Source organism: Gadus morhua, chromosome 11, assembly GCF_902167405.1.
Source record: "Gadus morhua chromosome 11, gadMor3.0, whole genome shotgun sequence".
Lineage (NCBI taxonomy): Eukaryota > Metazoa > Chordata > Actinopteri > Gadiformes > Gadidae > Gadus > Gadus morhua.
In genome coordinates this window covers 4,036,068-4,056,385 of record NC_044058.1, presented here as the reverse complement: position 1 = coordinate 4,056,385, position 20,318 = coordinate 4,036,068, and the positions used below count along the sequence as shown (strand labels likewise).

The 20,318-nt window shown below is 43.9% G+C and overlaps 2 protein-coding genes and 1 long non-coding RNA gene across 7 annotated transcripts in view; all 3 read right to left on the bottom strand.

Moving 5' to 3' along the window:
* The window catches only part of LOC115554764 (uncharacterized), a 5,149-nt gene extending 661 nt beyond the window's left edge, over positions 1–4,488 (bottom strand). Inside the window, exons 1-2 of the long non-coding RNA XR_003978655.1 lie at positions 4,316–4,488; positions 155–276 (exon numbers count right to left, since the gene is read on the bottom strand). This is a non-coding gene — a long non-coding RNA (uncharacterized LOC115554764). The remainder of the gene's footprint in view (positions 1–154; positions 277–4,315) is intronic.
* A 3,175-nt stretch (positions 4,489–7,663) lies between these two features.
* pbxip1b (pre-B-cell leukemia homeobox interacting protein 1b) lies at positions 7,664–18,373 on the bottom strand. 3 transcript variants are annotated; one of them, XM_030371600.1, is made up of 12 exons: positions 18,197–18,373; positions 17,103–17,245; positions 16,090–16,157; positions 15,465–15,522; positions 14,972–15,033; positions 14,470–14,878; positions 14,027–14,269; positions 13,866–13,889; positions 13,142–13,194; positions 11,365–11,475; positions 10,958–11,084; positions 7,664–10,672 (listed from the first exon to the last, which is right to left on the bottom strand). In XM_030371600.1, the coding sequence occupies exons 3-12, from the start codon at positions 16,135–16,137 to the stop codon at positions 8,943–8,945; spliced, it is 2,865 nt and encodes a 954-aa protein (XP_030227460.1). In that variant the 5' UTR covers positions 16,138–16,157; positions 17,103–17,245; positions 18,197–18,373; the 3' UTR covers positions 7,664–8,942. The 3 variants fall into 3 exon arrangements, with proteins under 3 accessions (XP_030227460.1, XP_030227459.1, XP_030227461.1); XM_030371599.1 differs by lacking the exon at positions 17,103–17,245 and having other exon boundaries at positions 18,197–18,370; XM_030371601.1 differs by lacking the exons at positions 13,866–13,889; positions 17,103–17,245 and having other exon boundaries at positions 18,197–18,363.
* A 342-nt stretch (positions 18,374–18,715) lies between these two features.
* lenep (lens epithelial protein) lies at positions 18,716–19,729 on the bottom strand. Of its 3 annotated transcripts, none has more exons than XM_030371603.1 (3): positions 19,612–19,729; positions 19,023–19,483; positions 18,716–18,913 (listed from the first exon to the last, which is right to left on the bottom strand). In XM_030371603.1, the coding sequence occupies exon 2, from the start codon at positions 19,375–19,377 to the stop codon at positions 19,186–19,188; it is 192 nt and encodes a 63-aa protein (XP_030227463.1). In that variant the 5' UTR covers positions 19,378–19,483; positions 19,612–19,729; the 3' UTR covers positions 18,716–18,913; positions 19,023–19,185. The 3 variants fall into 3 exon arrangements, with proteins under 3 accessions (XP_030227463.1, XP_030227464.1, XP_030227462.1); XM_030371604.1 differs by having other exon boundaries at positions 19,023–19,419; positions 19,612–19,708; XM_030371602.1 differs by lacking the exon at positions 19,612–19,729 and having other exon boundaries at positions 19,023–19,567.
* Positions 19,730–20,318: the final 589 nt, after the last annotated feature.

Sequence of the window (20,318 nt, the reverse complement as noted above, 5' to 3'; positions counted from 1 at the left end):
ATAAGTTAACACATTTCATTTCTCCCAAAGGCAGAACATGATGGCCAATAGGTTATATATATATGTATTATATGGATATAAGGCTAAGGCCACACACAAGTAGGACGGGATGGGAGAAACAGAAAGGCTGCGTGTGACTGTCAGCTTTCCTTACTGTGATGAAATTCTTCAGCTCGGTCTCCATCAGTTTCTGGAAGTCCTTCTTCCCCAGCCGCTTGTCCTTCCCAGCGTATTTCGTGAAGACCTCCACCAGTTTAGTTATGGCTGACTCCATCCCTTATGCGAACACAGGAGACACAGCCATATTTAATTCAGAAGCTGCTTTCAGAGCCAAGCATGCAACCAATTAGACTCATCTCCAGTCATTCTGAATACACAGGCAAACAACATGTCCAAATAAAAGAACAATAATAAGGAACTAAAATGGTATAATGTATATTTTCGTTTAATAATTTATAATATAATATTTATACACAGAGAGGTACGAGAGTCCTAAGAGAGGTACATATTATGAAACAGTATATCATATTATTATACCATTTAATTTCATAATAATATAACCATTTATCCTAATGGAAGATGGAATGGCAGAGAGCACGTTTTACATCGTTAAATCCTGCATTGACAATAAACACACATATGTACAAACTTCTGCACTGCTTGTTCATGCATGTGTTTGTGTCTATGTGTGTAGCTGTAGATAGTCAAACATTTGAATAATAAAACAAACCAACCGCAGTGACACCATTTTATGTTTGAATCCTCCAGAATAACGTCCAATAAGTAATAGATTATTATGTCTAGAGCTGAACCCAACGCCCCACTGCCCCCTAACGTTTAAACACATCTAGCATATCACACCTTTAATCAGATTAGAGACACAATACTACTGAAGAAAAACAAGACCAGCCTGATGTCAGCATGGAGAAGAAGGAAAAAGAGATACACAGGGGATGCAGGAGGGAGGGGAGGGGGGAGGGGGGAGGGGGGAGGGGGGAGGGAGGGGAGGGGCTGGGCTGTACAGCAGGGGAAGCTCCCTCAGGTTTAACACAATGGAAGCTGTGATCTCGATGGTGGTGGACATCTGATCTGCTGAAGCTTCATGTTTCTGCCTGCCGTCCGTCTGCCATCGTGCACATCCCTTCACACAGGGTGTGTGTGTGTGTGTGTGTGTGTGTGTGTGTGTGTGTGTGTGTGTGTGTGTGTGTGTGCGTGTGTGTGTGTGTGCGTGTGTGTGTGTGTGTGCACGACTCTGCAGTACAGGGCCTAAGGATGCACATAAACTACAAACAACAACCCTGACCCCTGACCCAATCGTCAAGCCTGCATACACACTTTACAGATGTTTGAAAAAAACCTGGCACAAGTAGGAAAAGAGAGAATAGCTTGATAGCAGACAAAGGTAAATTAAGTCATATATTGTTCCACCAGGATTCTCCATGAGAAACCCAACGTGAAGTTACTGCACAACAATGACCCATTTCAAACACGCACAAGTGGGATGCACACAGAACAGGGAAGGTGAGGACTTGTCCCCGATGGGCACCGTGCTGTGAGACAGAACGGGGGTAGGATACGATAAGAACGAAAGCAATATATATTATATATATATATATATATTAAACTTAAGAGCTAAACACGAATAATGCAATTAGTGCGAATAATATAAATATCAAAGTCAAAATGTGCTTCAAAGATAGTCAGTTCAATAGAGGAGGCTACAATCTCAGTATTATTAACCTTAAATATTATAAGATATTTTGAAACTATTATTACTTTGACAGATTTTAATCTCTGACTGCACTGCACCCTTCTGTATGGCTGGTAAACGTTGCACCATGGTCCTAGTGGTGGAGTCTCTGAAGAGATGGTTTTAGATGTGGATCCATGGAGTGCAGACCACCAGGTGTCCACCAGAGCTCTTCATCCCCTAACACCTGCTCATAACATCCTCACCTATCAATGCACCATCGTACCTGCAAACGATTGAATGTGTGCTCTTTTAATGTACCAGTGGAGTTATCTTAGTGTTCAGCCTAGTCCCCGTGCCCTGGCACGTAAAGTACAGACTGGTCACAGACAGCCCAGAAACTCTCGCACTGATGGCTAATTCATCTTCTACATTTTACCTCCCCGCCAGAAAGCAGGTCATATGAACCACACCACTCTCTAGTCTAGGTTGACAGTGAGAAGGCTTTTACAGTTTGAGTGTAAATCAGCATTTTCTTCAAACAACCACAAACCCCTTTCAATTGTTGAAAGTTCACTTACAAAAATCAAAACCAATTCCATAATCTTTGTTTGAGGGGAGTGTCATGTCGTTCACTGAATAAACTGCTAATATAGTAAGTCATTGTGTCAATGACAGATCCAACATCCAGAGCATCAACACATGAACACATGCAGCGCTGGGTGTTGGAGTAATGCTGTGAGAGCAGCAGCAGAAAATGTGCCACGGTATTCAGATTAGTGGTGAGAAAATGGATGAGAACTGAAGTGATGTTGGGCTGACTTGTTGAGAGTATCCTAACCCTGAAACTCATTCCTGAAACACTCACACAGATACGCACACACACACACACACACACACACACACACACACACACACACACACACACACACACACACACACACACACACACACACACACATACAGACACGCACGCACACACGAACATATACAAATACACACACACACACAAACACACACCCACAAGCAAACTCATATATGCATGCACACAAACACACACAAGAACACACACACAAACATACGCATGCAGACACAAAAACACACACAAACACACACACAATGCTGGTATACACCAATTAGGGCCCTGTGGCATTAGCCTAATTACTGAGGGAGGAGAGCAGAACAACGCGACAAGCACCAGAGCACAGGGTTGTGTTTCATATGCCTTCCTGCAGTGCCAATACACACACACACACACACACACACGCATGCACACACACAAACACCCTCACACCCACACCCACACACACCCACACACACAGATACAACCATACACACATTCACACACACAGACACCCACGCACACCCTCATCCTTGCATGAGGATACAGTACCTCTGCATACAATGGATCTTCTGTCGCTCCCCATTGTCCTACTCATCATTTCATAAAACGCAACACCTTTTTTACACGGTTTTATTACCCCGAGCCCCGCGGAGGCAACGGGACCAGCGCGTCTCCATTAAGCCTGCAGTGTGTGTGGCTACAAGTCTGCTGTTTTTAGTGTTTGCTGTGTTTTCTTTCCGGACCATTCATCAAAGTGACTGATCACTCTCCATTAGGGCTCCAGCCGCTTTAAACCTGGTAGTAATGAGACGAACCGGGAGCAGAGTCTGCGTAACGTCAGAGACAGACAGAGCCAACACAGACCTCAAGCTCTTATTCAGATCTTTGTACAGTAAAGATTGAACATATACCCCACTGCCTCATCTGTAGTCTCCCCCTTGGAGATGTTTAATACATCTGGGGGCAGAAAAGGATGGTTGTAAGCTGGTCACACACTTTATCCGGCGAGGTGCACTCTGGCACAAGTCTCCCAAGTCTCCTTCTCCTCCTGGCACTGTCTCGTCTCTGTGCCCCATGCACACTGATTAATCACCAAGATTAATGATGAAGATTAATGAGGATTTAGTCAGGCTTTCTAATGGCTTTCTATGGGAGCTTGTCTTCTCATTCCCTAAAGTCAGAAGGGCAACTTATTTGTCCTTCGAGTCATTAAATACACCTGTCCTGCCATCCGACCCCAGCTGTCTGAGTCCTGTCGTCACATCAATAATTCAGGCTGATGAGAATGTCCATCAGCTCGGAGGGGATGCGACCACAGCGGATTGTCCGTCCAACACGGTATGTGATCCCGAACAGTACCGGGGTGCACGGACCTCCAAGAGACCTCAGGGACACCTCAGGGAGACCGGCCCCCCTTCACCTATATTAGCACCAACTAATCTGGATAATTTGCGTACAACAACTAACCTAGGTGACTTTAAAAAAGAGAGAATAAATAAATCACACAGAGGGTCGTGTTTCAGCAGAAGTGTAAGAGATTGGGATCAGGTTCCTAACCAGCAGAACCGGAGACGGGCCACCATGCACGGATAATACAGCCGGAGGCAATTATGCAATATTCATCATGGACTGAGGAAATTAACCAAAGTGACATATATTACCACTAAAAGATGTAGAATGTCAGGACATCTGTTATGTTTAGTCTATGAAGGCTTAATATAATCATTACATAATATTGTATAGCCTAGGCTATACAATGTATAATGGTTAAAGTCACTTACTGTCAGTAATGGAAACAAATAGTTCTGCAAGATTGCTGCAAACGGCTTTCTCCAACCTGAATGAGGAACGTGTAAAATCTTGTCGCTACTTTCCTTTATATCTCAGGCCTGAACAATACCAAATGAGAGGGTGTGTTCATGGAGGACTGCCTTCCAGGGTTAGATCAGGCTAATCTATTTAGAAAATACACAGGCCTGCTCGGGATACAGTGACTTAGAGGCTTGTCCTGTATTCATGTTGAGTTGAATTTCGGATGTATTAAAATGGAATATCCGACTCCGACACAAAACAACATGCATTACTATTCTTGATGAGTAATGAGTAAAGAGTAATGAGTAATGAATGATGAGTGATGTCATGCTATTAAAGTGTACGGTGTCTGCTGTATTGAAATCTCCTTTGCGTGTGACCTGATCTTCTCCTGCTCCTTGGCACAGTTTCCTGTCGGCTGCAGATGTTTTCAAGCAGAAGTGACGTTAACCAGAGACGTGACCCCTGTGTGGGACACATACCCGTCGGTGCACAAGTGACTGAACTCAACCTTTTCTGCATCACAGCTTGAGGTGGGGAGCCAAATTAATAAGTATCCTAAATACTACATTAAAATACAGTTTATGCATTGAGTAATATACAATGGATACAACATAACAACCAGATGAGTGCAGTTCTCAGACTCATACGTTGTGTAATCCCTGACGCAGAAGTGATTGGATTTGACTTGTTTTGCTTGGAGTGAATGGTCAAACCTGGTAGAGTATACATGTTGGGCCTTCGAAAATAGAGGCCGTCTGTATGTAAATCCTATTTATGCAGGACTAATGTTTTTATAGTCAGGTCTGATTTTATTTTCCATAATTCTTCAAACTGAATAATCCAACTGAAAATGTTATCAAATGAAAAATATTGCATACATAGACATGGTTCTGTTCGAGTATTTAAAACTATAGTCGAAGCTAAGGATTTAAGGAAGTGTGCCATGTCAAATAGTTTGAAATGAGTATTTAAACTGCCGTGTTGTATGGCTAAATGCTGTGTATACCAACAACAAAAAAGAGAATTTGGCCAAATCAGTTTTCCATAACTGGGGGAAAACGGTTTATTTATTAATCATCTCCCCAAAAGAAACATTCAAACATCAAGAGTGATCTGTCATCTTGCCAAATACACACTGGTTCTTGCCTTGATGCAAAGATGAGAAAATTTCTTGTGAACTATGGTCTTTAAATGACATGAAATGCAGTGTCAAGCAGCCTTGTAGACAGGAAAAAACGCAGGTATGCTCGCTTTAAAAATAAAAGTGCACAGAACACATACCCTTATAAATAATGGCTCAATCAATCGCTACATTAAAGACATTTTAGTGTAAAAATCCAGCATTGAAAAGATCTCATACATGATCCACAGGTTATTTTATACTGCACACATTTCTATTAACATCTTATGCTGAGCTGAATTCAATAAGTTACCTATTTATATTACTTGTATGGGCTAGTACCGCATTCTACACTTGTGTTGGTTTAGTGCAACATGTAAAATACCTGAAACGTTACATTTACTTTTTACTTTCATATAGTAGTCAAGGTTCCCTTCAGTAAAACTATTTGTGGGCATAAAGAACATCTCATAGACACCGTTAAGGGTGAATAAGACATCACGAGTGGACCTGCTGTACAGGAGCAGGTGACAAACGTTCCTTAGAATTATTGGATGGTAGTGAAGAATACATTTAAAGAATGTGACGTTAGGTTATAAACAGGCTATCACACCAGTTCACACATTGCTCAGGCCTGAACATGACAAGTCAACCAACGGCCTTTTTGTAGCCTTTGTTTGTTTGTCTGACAATATGGACCAACGCTTTCAGTGGGTTGAATTAAATCACAACAGACAGGTTTCCTTAGAATTATTGGTTGGTAGTGAAGAATACATTTAAAGAATGTGACGTTAGGTTATAAACAGGCTATCACACCAGTTCACACATTGTTCAGGCCTGAACATGACAAGTCAACCAACGGCCTTTTTGTAGCCTTTGTTTGTTTACAAGTCTGACAATATGGACCAACGCTTTCAGTGGGTTGAATTAAATCACAACAGACAGGTTTCGGACATCCATCAGTAGTAGGCCTACAGCTTTCAAGAGATAAATTAAGTTTGATTAAATTGTGGCTTGGCATAAAAAAAAGACAAGAAACAAACACCTAAGTAAGAGTAACTTATTGCTATTGTTAAGTTCCCCGTACACTCTACTACCCCTTCATGCTCCTTCATGCTCCTCCCCTTCTCTTCAACATTTCTAAGACGTGTGTGAAAACAGTAATTACTTGGCATGTCAATACATGAAGTGCTCTCGAGGGGAATTTAAAGCATACCAAGGCACGGAGATTAATAAAACGCTTTAAATAGATAGAGAAAGCATGTGGCTCTAAGTGGTCCATGTTCCATATAAAATGTTCCCTTGATGATTACCCCTTGTTTAATATTCCCTTCCAAACCATTCCAACTTGCCGTTCTATCAACGACTCACCAGTCCAGCCTTCAGCCACGGCCCCTTGCGTTCTCCTTCTTGGAATTCCCTGTCGTACGCTGTGAGGTCTTCACTGAAGACCGCTCAACTGCAAACCTTTTCATCACTTCTTTCCCAACCATCTCCATCTCATCCTCCAGGTCGCTGTCGTCCTCTTCCTGATCCTCCTCGCTATCGTCTCCGTCCACCATATCTTCCAGAATATCAGCCAGGTCCTCCAGGTAATCTCTGAAGCTCATCTGGTCGTGCACAAACACCCCGTCCTTGAAGAACTCTGCGGCCAGAGTGCGGATCTCCTCTCCGGCCGAGGTGTCCACTCCAGCCCCCTGCTCTGCCTTGGCGAGGTACCCCTCCAGGAGGGCCTCAAACTCAGTCAGCTGGACCGGGAAGGTGCTCTCGAACCGGGCACAGTCCTCCACGCTGGCACAGTGGCGCGATGGGAGCCTGTTCCGCCGGAGCCGTTGCCTCTGGTGCACCCAGTAGTCTGGCTGGCCGAAGGAGGGCCGGCGGCGGGTGTGGGTGGGCCTGCCGTCCCCAGGGGCTTGCCAGAGGGACTCCTCATGGTGGACTAATATTTTTATGGACAAGTCTGGTTTTATTTTCCATAATTCTTCAAACGGAATAATCCAACTGAAAATGTAATCAAATGAAAAATATTGCATACATAGACATGGTTCTGTTCGAGTATTTAAAAATATAGTCGAAGCTAAGGATTTTAGGGAGTGTGCCATGTCAAATAGTTTGAAATGAGTATTTAAACTGCCGTGTTGTATGGCTTATGCTGTGTATACCAACAACAAAAAAGAGAATTTGACCAAATCAGTTTTCCATAACTGGGGGAAAACGGTTTATTTATTAATCATATACCCAAAAGAATCATTCAAACATCAAGAGTGATCTGTCATCTTGCCAAATACACACTGGTTCTTGCCTTGATGCAAAGATGAGAACATTTCTTTTGAACTATGGTCTTTAAATGACATGAAATGCAGTGTCAAGCAGCCTTGTAGACAGGAACAACGGAGGTGTGTTCGCTTTAAAACTAAAATTGCACAGAAGACATACTCTTATAAATAATGGCAAAATCGCTACATTAAAGACATTTTAGTGTATAAATCCAGCATTGAAAAGATCTCATACATGATCCACAGGTTATTTTATACTGCACACATTTCTATTAACATCTTATGCTGATCTGAATTCAATAAGTTACCTATTTATATTACTATTATGGGCTAGTACCACATTCTACACTTGTGTTGGTTTAGTGCAACATGTAAAATCACTGAAACATTACATTTACTTTTTACTTTCATATAGTAGTCAAGGTTCCCTTCAGTAAAACTATTTGTGGGCATAAAGAACATCTCACAGACACCGTTAAGGGTGAATAAGACCTCACGAGTGGACCTGCTGTACAGGAGCAGGTAACAAACGTTCCTTAGAACTTTTGGTTGGTAGTGAAGAATACATTTAAAGAAAGTGACCAGGGTTAAACAGATTATCATGCAATCCATGACGTTAGGTTATGAACAGGTTATCACACCAGTTCACACATTGTTCAGGCCTGAACATGACAAGTCAACCAACAGCCTTTTTGTAGCCTTTGTTTGTTTGTCTGACAATATGGACCAACGCTTTCAGTGGGTTGAATTAAATCACAACAGACAGGTTTCGGACATCCATCACTAGTACAGCTTTCAAGAGATACAATTAGTTTTGATTAAATTGTGGCTTGGCATAAAAAAAAAGACAAGAAACAAACACCAAAGTAAGAGTAACGTATTGCTACTGTTAAGTTCCCCCGTACACTCTACCCCTTCATGCTCCTTCATGCTCCTCCCCTTCTCTTCAACATTTCTAAGACGTGTGTGAAAACAGTAATTACTTGGCATGTCAATACATGAAGTGCTCTCGAGGGGAATTTAAAGCATACCAAGGCACGGAGATTAATAAAACGCTTTAAATAGATGGAGAAAGCATGTGGCTCTAAGTGGTCCATGGTCCATATAAAATGTTCCCTTGATGATTACCCCTTGTTTAATATTCCCTTCCAAACCATTCCAACTTGCCGTGCTATCAACGACACACCAGTCCAGTCTTCAGCCACGGCACCTTGCGTTCTCCTTCTTGGACTTCCCTGTCGTCCGCTGTGAGGTCTTCTCTGAAGACTGCTCCACTGCAAACTTTTTCATCACTTCTTTCCCAAACATCTCCATCTCATCCTCCAGGTCGCTGTCGTCCTCTTCCTGGTCCTCCTCGCTATCGTCTCCGTCCACCATATCTTCCAGAATATCAGCCAGGTCCTCCAGGTAATCTCTGAAGCTCATCTGGTCGTGCACAAACACCCCGTCCTTGAAGAACTCTGCGGCCAGAGTGCGGATCTCCTCTCCGGCCGAGGTGTCCACTCCAGCCCCCTGCTCTGCCTTGGTGAGGTACCCCTCCAGGAGGGCCTCAAACTCAGTCAGCTGGACCGGGAGGGTGCCCTCGAACCGGGCACATTCCTCCACGCTGGCACAGTGGCGCGATGGGAGCCTGTTCTGCCGGAGCCGTTGCCTCTGGTGCACCCAGTAGTCCGGCTGGCCGAAGGAGGGCCGGCGGCGGGTGTGGGTGGGCCTGCCATCCCCAGGGGCTTGCCAGAGGGACTCCTCATGGTGTTGGTTGTGGCGATGCTGTTCTTGTTTCTTATGATCGACGTCTTCCACCCGGCCAGAATTTTTTTTCCTGTCCTGTTTTCCATCGACATCCTTCCTCTCCTCCTTCCATGCCTCTCTCCTGGTCTTGCCCTCATCATGCCGCTCCCTTTTCTCCCCATGCCTCCTCTCCTCTTTCCCCTCCCAAGGCCTCCTCGCCTCCTTCCCCTCCCCACGCCTCCTCTCCTCTTTCCCCTCCCAAGGCCTCCTCTCCTCCCCCCCCTCCCCACTCCTCCTCTCCTCCCTCCCCTGCTTCTCCCTGCGCTGGTCTTTGTCATCTTTACTCCTACGGTTGATGTCTTTCTTCCAGTCCTTCTGCTCTCCCTTCTCCCTCCCTTCTTTCTTCTCCTTCCATTCTTTGCTGCTCTCTTTGTACGCATCCTTCCCCTTCTTCCACTCCTTCTCGCCCCTCCAGTCCTCCTTCTCCTGCGTCCTCTTCCCATGCTCCTTGCTTCCTGTCCCGTACTTCTTCTCCTCCCGACCTCTTGACTCCTTCTCACGATCATTATCTAACTTCTCAGACTTTCCCTTCTTCCACTCTCTCTCCTCCTTGCGGTCCTTTCTCTCATCCTTTCCTTTTTTCCCCTCTTTCTCCTCCTTTCCTCTTTTCCACTGATTCTCCTCTTTCCGGTTGTTTCTCTCCTCATCCCTTCCTACCCACTCCTTCCTGTCCCCTCTCTCCTTTTCTTTCTTCTTCTCCTTGTCATGAAGTTTTCGTTCTTCGACTCGGTCACTATCGGACTTCTCATGCTTTCCATTCTTCCACTTTTTCTCCTCCTTCTGGGCGTTCCTCTCTGCCTTTTCTCTCAACTCCTTCCCATCTCCTCGCTCCCTCCAGGGCTCCCGTATGTCCCCTCTGTGGCCTTGCTCCTTTCCCTCTCTCCCCTCTTCCTTCTTCTTCCTTCCCTTCACCTCCTTGCTTCTCTCCTGCTGGTCATGGTTGGGCTTCTTCCACTCCTCGTCTTTCCTTTCGGTTTTACCTCTCTCCCTGGACTCTGTTTTCTCTCCCTCCCTCCCGACAGGCGAGGGTTTCTTTGTTTGTCCCTCTGTGCTGCTTGTAGCAGGACTGCTCTCCCCTTCCTGGCCACTAAGGGGCGCTGTTGTGGCTTTCACAGGATGCAGCAACGCAGCTTCATGGACTGAGAAAATAAGGAAAGGGGGAAAATAGACAAAACATTATATATGGTTCAAATATTTAGAAGAAAATATATTTAAACAAACTCAAACCTTCTCTTCCTCTACCCCAGCGTCTCCACCTCAACAGTGCAGACCTTAAACTCTCTCCCTCTCCTCACCTCTCCCACCTCCTCATCTCCCATTTAGTGTTCCTATTTCTTTCTGTAGTGCTGGGACTGGAGAGTGCTGTAGAGCTCTCCATCCTCTCTGAAGCATAGGGAGAATGGCAAGCTCTTTCTTAAGCGTACCATTTTCCTCCTCCACCACCTCCACCTCCTCCTCCTCCTCCTCCTCCTCCTCCTCCTCCTGGCTCCCCCTCAACTGCTCCTGGGCTCCCTCGGCTGCCCGTCCTCTGGCTGCATTTAGCTCCTCTTCCTGTGCTTGGTTTAAACAAAGAGGATTTTTTAGAGAATAGTACACACTGGTTGACACACACACAAAAACACTGGATGACACACACACAAACACACACACACACACACACACACACACACACACACACACACACACACACACACACACACTGGGTGACCCTAACAGACTGCCACAACACACTGACACTGGGTAACTCTCACACATTGCCACAAACAAACGGCAAACGCACACAGTCATCATGTGCCAGTGTGAGATTGGTGCAGTGAGGAGGATCTTGTACCTGAGTCTTGGCTTGCAGTGCAGCGATCTGCTGGGTTTCTTTGACCAGCTTATTCAGGATATCCATCCCCTCGTCCACAGCTGCTTGTGGGACCTCTGGTTTCGGCCATTCCTGTATACAAACACACACATGACATATTGTCATTACAATCTCAACTATCCTTCAAATTAAACTAATATGCTTTTTTGGTCCAACACAACAAACTCTACTATCTCCAGCTCTCTCATGTTTTCACTATTTCCAACTCCACTTTCTCTGGAGACTTCTCCATGAGCTAGACTTGGTTGGACACAATAACAGACCGTGATCAAAGGTAAAGTGTTACTTCATTCTAGAGCCCGACCGATATATCGGCAGGCCGATATTATCGGCCGATATTAGGCATTTTTCAAACTAGTCGGTATCAGCATTTATAATGGCCGATAAATGAATATAAAAAAAAAAAGAAAAAAAAAAAAAGTTTTTAACGCCCAAACCCGCTGAATCAGCCAGAGTTAGGCAGAGTGAATTACGGAGATCGACAGAGATCATCGGCGTTGTTCATGTGTGCAAGTGTGTTCATGGTAAGTTGGCAACTGTCACGAGACATACATTGCTTGAATAACAATTAAAAGAACATCCCATCAATTCTCTAAAGTCGATAAGCATGACTTAATTCATGACTACCATGTCCAGTTTTGCTGTTGTTACGTGTTAGCTGAGAGTGAAAAGGAATTAAAGGATAACTACAAATAACGCATGTTAGGGAAATGTGTTTGTTTTGTTGCGCGTTTCTGGATTTTTTTTTTATATATATATATATCGGCCGATATATCGGCATATCAGATTTTTAAATCACAAAATATTAGTATCAGTATCGGCCTTAAAAATTCTATATCGGTCGGGCTCTACTTCATTCTACAGATATCGGAGCCTATCAATGCCAAAAACAAGCATCTTTAAAGGAGGGACATTGACAGGCGCTATCGCCCCAAAGGATTAAATTGCAGCTTGTTTCTGCCGCATTCACTCAATACTGGAACAACTAAATAAATGGTTCTCCACATAAGTCCCTTTAAGGTGTTCCTTTAAAGGGGACCTATTATGCTTTTTCGACTTTTATGACCTATAAACGTTGTTATAATGATTGATAGTCATGTTTAACCATACTAAAGTGTCAAATAATGACGTACATGCATTTCAACGTATTCCCTGCTGACAGTCTGGGGTGGCTGTGCAGAGCGCTAAACACTCGGGACAACGTTTGCGATTCACTTGTTCACATTTCCGGGAAATCATCTACGTAGAGGCACTCCTGCCGCGCCCCCATATGCCTGGTCAAATCTGCCCGCGCGCACGCTTCAAGGAAGGTAACCAATCACAACGGAGTTGGGTTGGCAGGAGGGGGGCGAGGGGGCGGAGAAGGACGAAACCGAGCGTTGACAGAGAATGCTGAAAGCGCCCAGATGAGAGGAAGAGTTTCCCGAAAATCGACATCGTTTTTTGTGTATGGTTAAACATCAATCATTATAACAACGTTTATAGGTCATAAAAGTCGAAAAAGCATAATAGGTCCCCTTTAAGGTTCCCTGTCTGGGACCTTGATGGAACGTGATGATTGCCTTCACAAATAAACTTTAAAGTACTTCAACAACTAAAATCGTGTGATCCATTTGAGTATTTGCATCATGGACATGAATGAGAAGAGGAGTATAGCTTATGGACATTGATTACGCTAAGAAGCATTCGCTAAAGCGACGGCTTCAGACTAGAAATAAATGAAAGACGGTGGACAAACCTGTTTGACCGGCTTCTCGGCTTCTCTGAGGTCCCTTGGAGCATAGTTACTGTCTGCAGATCATACAAAGGAAACATCTTTAATATGCATTGCAAGTGAAAACTTCAATTAATAAAGAAATTAAACATGCAGTGTTCGAAAAGGAAGGATTGGGTCATCCAGATTCTGGAAATATTCCATAATGGATCCTCCCGATGATGCTCTACTATGAGCCATTCAAATGGGGGAAAGGCAAGAATGCTTTGTGATCATTATATATTCTATGTGATTATATCCTGTGTGTGATTTACACGTGATCAGACGGAGGCCAGAGGGAGACCTATCCTTTACCAGGGATGTTTGGATCAATGTTAAACCCTGTTTCTGACCAAACCCTAACCCCCAGCTCAGTCGCTTCAGATGACACGATGCACATGAGAAGGAAACACTCAAACGGAGAACAAAATACTTTATGAATTGATATAAATCATAGGCTAGGCAAGCATGCATACTCTGCAAAGTAGAAGCAGGTGGAAGATGCACAAATGTCTACATAAACATTGTGAAGATCATGCTACTACTCATTTGCTCACACGAATGCAGCGCTTGCATAAACGGCTCCACACACAAGCGCGTGCACACACACACACACACACACACACACACACACACACACACACACACACACACACACACACACACACACACACACACACACACACACACACACACACACACAACCTACCCTCATCAAGGTCCATGAAGACACCTGTAGGCATAAATTCCTACTCAGTCTCAGAGCTAGATTCCACATTACTGGCAAACTAAAGTCACTCTTACCCAGGGAACAGTGGGCCAAAACGTCACTGTGCAATTTTTCTATTAGCCAGGCAAAGCAAAGCCTACCTGATAAGAAGATAGTACCAAGACCCAGCAGAATAACAGCTCCCAGGATGCACTTGTTCACAGAGAAGCCGCTGTCGTCGTTTCTCCGGGGCAACTGAAACTCCTCTTCGGATTCCTCCTCCTCCCTCCTCCCGATCTGCTCCAGAGAGGCCAGGAGGGTCCCCACCCTCCCCTCAGCGTCTCCCTTCACCCCCCTGTCCTCTGGTCCTCTCTCCTCCCCCACCTCGGGATCTACAGAGGAACCTGAGGCCGGAGGTTATGGGAGAAGTTACGCTTTACGTAGGTGTGTTGGAACAACATTTGTGTTTGTGCATATGTAATGTTGATTGATTTAATTAAACAGCACACATGTGAGTAATGCTTCTTTGTCACAGATACAGTATATGTTTGCTATGGCCCTGCTACAGCCTCACCTGGCTGAGAGGGCCCTGCTACAGACTCACCTGGCTGAGAGGGCCCCTGCTCAGAGCCCACCCCTTCGGACCCGGGCCGGTCTGCGTCCTCATCCTCCTCCGTAAGCTCCAGACCTCCCAGAAGCTCTGGGATGGGGGGCTCGTGGGAGGAGGAGGAGCTGATGTGGGTGTAGGAGTCGGAGAACGAATCGGGGTCGGGGCTGGATTCCACGGGGCCCTCCGGAAGCCCCTCTGATTGGCTGTGTGTGTCACTTCCGTGGAGAGAATGGGCAGGAATAACTAATGAGGGAGGAGGGAGCGGAATCTCAGTGGTAGGGATAAGGGTGGAGCTGGGGTCGCTGGTAGGGGTCGTGGTTGGGGTGGTGGTGGGGCTTGGGCTTTGGGCGATGCTAGGGCTTGCCCCTCCTTCAAACTGCCCAGACATGTTTTCCTCCGAAGCCTGAGAATAGGAATAAGTTCATATTAAAATCCTGCAGTTTATAATAATGGCGTTAGGATGAGAAAAGTAGAACAGGATGCATTGTTAGCTGACCTGCTGATTCTCCGAAGGATGCTCCGTCTTGGCAGTTATAGCGACCTCTGTTGGCTGGCTCTCTGTATCGCAACAGTGCAGACACACATAACCCATAAGCAAGAGTAAGCCTGTGTATGTCTACATTGATGCATATTCATCTTTACCAAGGAGCAGACCGTTGGGCAGAACTGGAGGCTGTACTTTTTTTGGGAGTAGAGCCAGCAGCTCTATGAACATCTGCGTTGTATATCTGTGGCTCAACATGAATCTTCACCTAAAACGCTGTATGTAGAAGCTTAACTCTTAAGACAAATGTAGGCCCTTCTCGATACTGCGGCATGGCAGTGTATGTGTAGAGGTGTGTGTGTATATGTGTGTGTGTGTGTGTGTGTGTGTGTGTGTGTGTGTGTGTGTGTGTGTGTGTGTGTGTGTGTGTGTGTGTGTGTGTGTGTGTGTGTGTGTGTGTGTGTGTGTGTGTGTGTGTGTGTGTGTGGTGAAGCCATAGACGTACTGCCGTCTCCATGGAGCTCGGTTCCTTCTGCCAGAGGCCTCAGGGTTGCAACGTTCTCCTAAAGCAGACACACACACACACACACACACACACACACACACACACACACACACACACACACACACACACACACACACACACACACACACACACACACACACACACACACACACACACACACACAGTAACACAGAGCAATATGACTATGAGGAATATTATGCAAAGATAATATGTCAAATATATTAATATTTGTCATGCTGTCATTTTCTTAACATGCCTTGTCAAATAAGGTCGGAGCTAGAAAATATCTAGTACAACAAAATTATAAAGTTGTACATCACCCATTTTTCACGGAAACCCATTTCTATTCAGAGTGACCTTAAAAAATTAATTAGCAAGAAAAAAGCCTTGCTTCTAAGCCTTCTTATATCAACGAAACTTCATTAGGGTCACCAACAGACACCAACGTTATTACACACACACACACACACACACACACACACACACACACACACACACACACACACACACACACACACACACACACACACACACACACACACACACACACACACACACACACACACACACACACACACACACACACACACACACACACACACACCTCTTGAGAGAGGAGGGTCCAGCTGTTGCCGGAGCCACTGTCAGACATTGCCCTCTAGTGGCGTTTTCCTGCAATGAGGAGGAGTTGCATTAGAGGCATGTTGCATATGATAGTGTATAGCATACTCTTTGTTAATAACCCCTTGTAAAATTAATATGTTAAAGAGTCTTTAATATTACATCCTCATGAGATAAATATATTGAGCTATCCCCTTCTGCATTTACGCGAACGGGAGAGCAGTATTGTCAGATGTCGATAAAACCTTTGACAGCCAAGTAATTCACATGTAATCTATAAAAAGCAAGTTTTACATGTGTTTAACATCTGTATAGCTCTTTCAAAGGTCATGCATAGAGGAGAGCACAATCCTTCACATCAGAATTCTGCTGCCTAGATAGATTTCCATACTGGTCTTACAGTATTTGAATAGATTTGACTTCCCTTACACTAAATATGAGACTGAGGGTCAGGGTGCGCTAACACACAGCTCTGGTGGTGTCCTCTGTGTTTTATGCGCACAGGAACACAGGCTTTTCAGTGGCTCATTAGTAGTTTGCCTAAGTTGTTGGTCCCCTGTGTTCTGATGAGTTGGTGAATGCTTGTGCAGAAACAAGTGTAACTAAGGCAGGGGCTCTACCAGCAGATTCAAACTCCCTTTTCAAAGTCACCGAGCTGCAAGTGGCTTTATATATCAGTCTTTCTGATGTGTGAATATAAGCATACCAACGTGCTGTAGCTTAATTTAGGCTCCAATAAGTACAAACATTGATTAGGCTACATATCGTTTGCCATCTCATAACACGATCTACTTTCATGGTCCTTAGCATCTGTAGCCTTCTTTCACTTGCTTAACAGCACTTTTCGTGAAACGACAGTGGAAACGGGATGTCTCTAATAAATAAGTAATTTGTGGCAAAAAAATAAAAAATGTTGTGCATGCAAAACTAGTTAGTTGTGTTAGTTTTACACCAGATTATTTTTGTATTGTGAAATTAAACACTCAATTCTCTCACAGAGACGCAATTGAGGTCCTCCAATCAGGTGCTCCCCTTGAGAACGTCTTGAGAATGGAGCCCTGGGCCAACAGAGCATTGTGCAGCATATAGTGGAATGGGCTTAAATAGATATCCGCTAAATATAGCCAGGGGAAGATTGACTGAAACGAAGACACACGCAGATCCTATCTTGTTCAAGGGAAGACAAAGCAGCAGCATGTTTTTGAAGGATGTTTAAGGTCAGATTATAAAAACAATCAATCATTTTTAAGAGGAAAATATAATTTGCAATAGCTGGTCCGCCACAGGTTTTGATAGTCAAGAGTGTTTCCCATTCCATGAGCTCTCTCGAATTCCTACCTCCATCGAGGCCATCTTGCCCTCTTTCAGTTTCCAGACAATTTCTGTACACTGGACATTGGTATTGTAATAAATTATGATAACAATTTTGAATCGTACAACTTTATTGTAATAACTAATAATGAATTAATAATAATGCTCACAATGCATAATTTGTTCCATTTTCATTGGAAACAACTTATGTCCACATAGGCCCACAGTTGTCCTACCCACTTCCCGTTGTGGGTGCTTATCAGTTATATTAATAAGACAACCGAGTAATTACCAAAAATGGTAATGTTATGTACGTTTTGAACTCAGTGATGGCCTCTCCGAGAGCCAACACATAACTTTCCATCCTTCGGATCATGAATATTTGCTGCGCAACCTAGGCAATGTTGTTTCTTGCAGCGTCCTGCAGGATGTTACATTCTATAGTCTATACATCATCCAAAGCGAGAAGTGAAGCATCATTTTAAACTGTATCCACAGAAACATCTCGATAGTTTCTTTATCTAGCACTATCGGTCTAGCTAAAGAAATATCGGTCCATTGACTGTTAAAGTCTATAGGCCAAGGTTCAATCAATGTACACATCTATACTCCTATATAGCCTACCTGTGGATATAGTACTCTCTTGAAAACACAATGAGCAACCAGGAAAAGTCTGTCAGGCTGTCAAACAGCGCGATCAAAATATTTGCTCAAATTCCGTCAATCTGTCTTGAATTGAATCAAAAGGTAAACCAACTTTAAATGCATGCCGTCCTTACCTTCTTCCAGTAGACCAGCTCTAAACCTACACTATTAATATTGGTCCTTTCCACTATTTACTGAACTTATAACATGTCTTCTATGTTCTCCTACTGGCCTGTTGTCCGACTGTTCACATTGAGCCCGCCCACCATTGAGCAGCTCAGCCAATCACAACATGGGGCTAAATCGAACAAATGGAAGGGATCCAAAGATTGACGCGAGCAGATGAAAGTGACAAATGCTAATTCAATAATTGACTTTACGCTATGAATGAAAAACTTTATACCAGAATAGGCATGCAGGTTCGAGTAGAACTATGACTATTCATATTTTGGATTTGGTTGTATGTAGGCCTATCAGTTAGTGATACGAGTAACGTATGCAAATACTTGTCCTTATTATACAGAAATGTCTAAAATTAATAAATATAACAATTCTGTAAATACAAAATAAAATTGCAATCGGAAGTAGAAATTAAACAGTCTTAAGGTAAGACGGTTAGAATAGAACATACATAATTATAAGTAACACAATAATTGTATCAAGGAAAACATTATTTAATCACAGTTCTTCAAATTAGTTCATATTGGTTCAGCCTTTAGTGTATTTATGTCTTCATCATTGTGGTTTTAGAGCCAGCTTCACAATGAAGTGACATATCTCCGCTGGCCTCATGAGTTACGTTGGGTTATGAACACGCAACCAGTTGTCCCGCGGAGCTTTTACTACAGCATCTAAAAAATACAAGATCAGCAATATATCAGAGCCATAACCTTAGAACAATGTGATAATGTTGATCAATTGTATTGAGTTTGGTATTAAATCAGGATGTCATACACTCACCATTACATTCAGTTTTGCTTACTCTATCCTTCCTGTCCGATAAAAAGTAAAATAAACAATCCAGAGTAGAGAAGGGTATGCTCAGGGAGGCTACAGAGTAACAAAATCAAAAAGTTAGAGAATAAATTGTTGAACAATATCATCTCCTATCTTCTGTGGTCACTCAGTCCAGGATCTCTTTGATGCACCAGCAGCAGAGAAGGAAGTACAGGCACTCCTTCATGGACCGGATGAACCCATAGGCGATGTTCCCACCCAGGAGGTTCTTGCCTCGGCCCAGGCCCATGGCCATGTCACGAAGGTTCTGCCCCAGGGAGGAGGGCATGGCCTGGGGGAGAGGACGCTCGGGATGCATGCTTCAGGCGGAGACCGATCAGGATGAGGATGAACAGCAGCACTGGCAGAGCAGAAGGAGAGCGTGGAAGAAAGGGTGACCGGACCAGTGGAACTGCTGACTTGCTCTGTTGACACACAGCTTTCTATCACATCCAATACACAGAGAGCGAGAGGGGGAGAGAGAGGGAAAGAGAGAGATTTCTCCACTCTTCTTCAGAAACACCACAAACAGACTAATAAGGGCCTTGTTTACCTCCGCTCAACGTATCTCCTGTGTTCTGTGGCTGGGTTCAGCTATAATCCTCCATGAATCAGTCCCCAGTACACAAGCTCCACTGCTACACAAAGGGAGGGTTCCAGCAGAGCTGAAGTAAGTCCACAACCTGCCCACGCTTCATATTCTAGAAGCAAGGTTTGTTCTGTTTTAATTATAGAGTTGTTTGTATGTTATTAGCCAATTAGTCAGGGATCAATACGTATGTATCAGCAGAAAACATGATTAAAGTGATACCACTACAATTAAAATGAAACCACCAAGGCAGATTAATCATATATGTATTTATATATGCAAGGTTTTTTTTTCTTTACAGATACAGGTGTAAACAGACATGTTTAAAAAAAAAAGCAAGAAAGTAAAAATCAACGTTTGTGCAGGCTATAATTAAAAGTAACCTTTGGCTTCCATAAACAAATTAATACAATAAGGTACATCAACATCATACACAGTAACACCACCAACGACAACTAGAAATGTAAAAAGTATGATCATGCAACAAAAGGCAACTGTGATGAGTAATGAGAACACGAGATTGATTTACTGATTACAGACAAGGGTCCGTCCACAAACACCAACATCAACACGCAGAGCCTTTCTTTGTGACCTACATGACCCCCTGAACTAGATGGAGTCGTGACAGACCTGGCTGTCCCTTTGGTAAAACACAAAAGAGTCACCTCTAA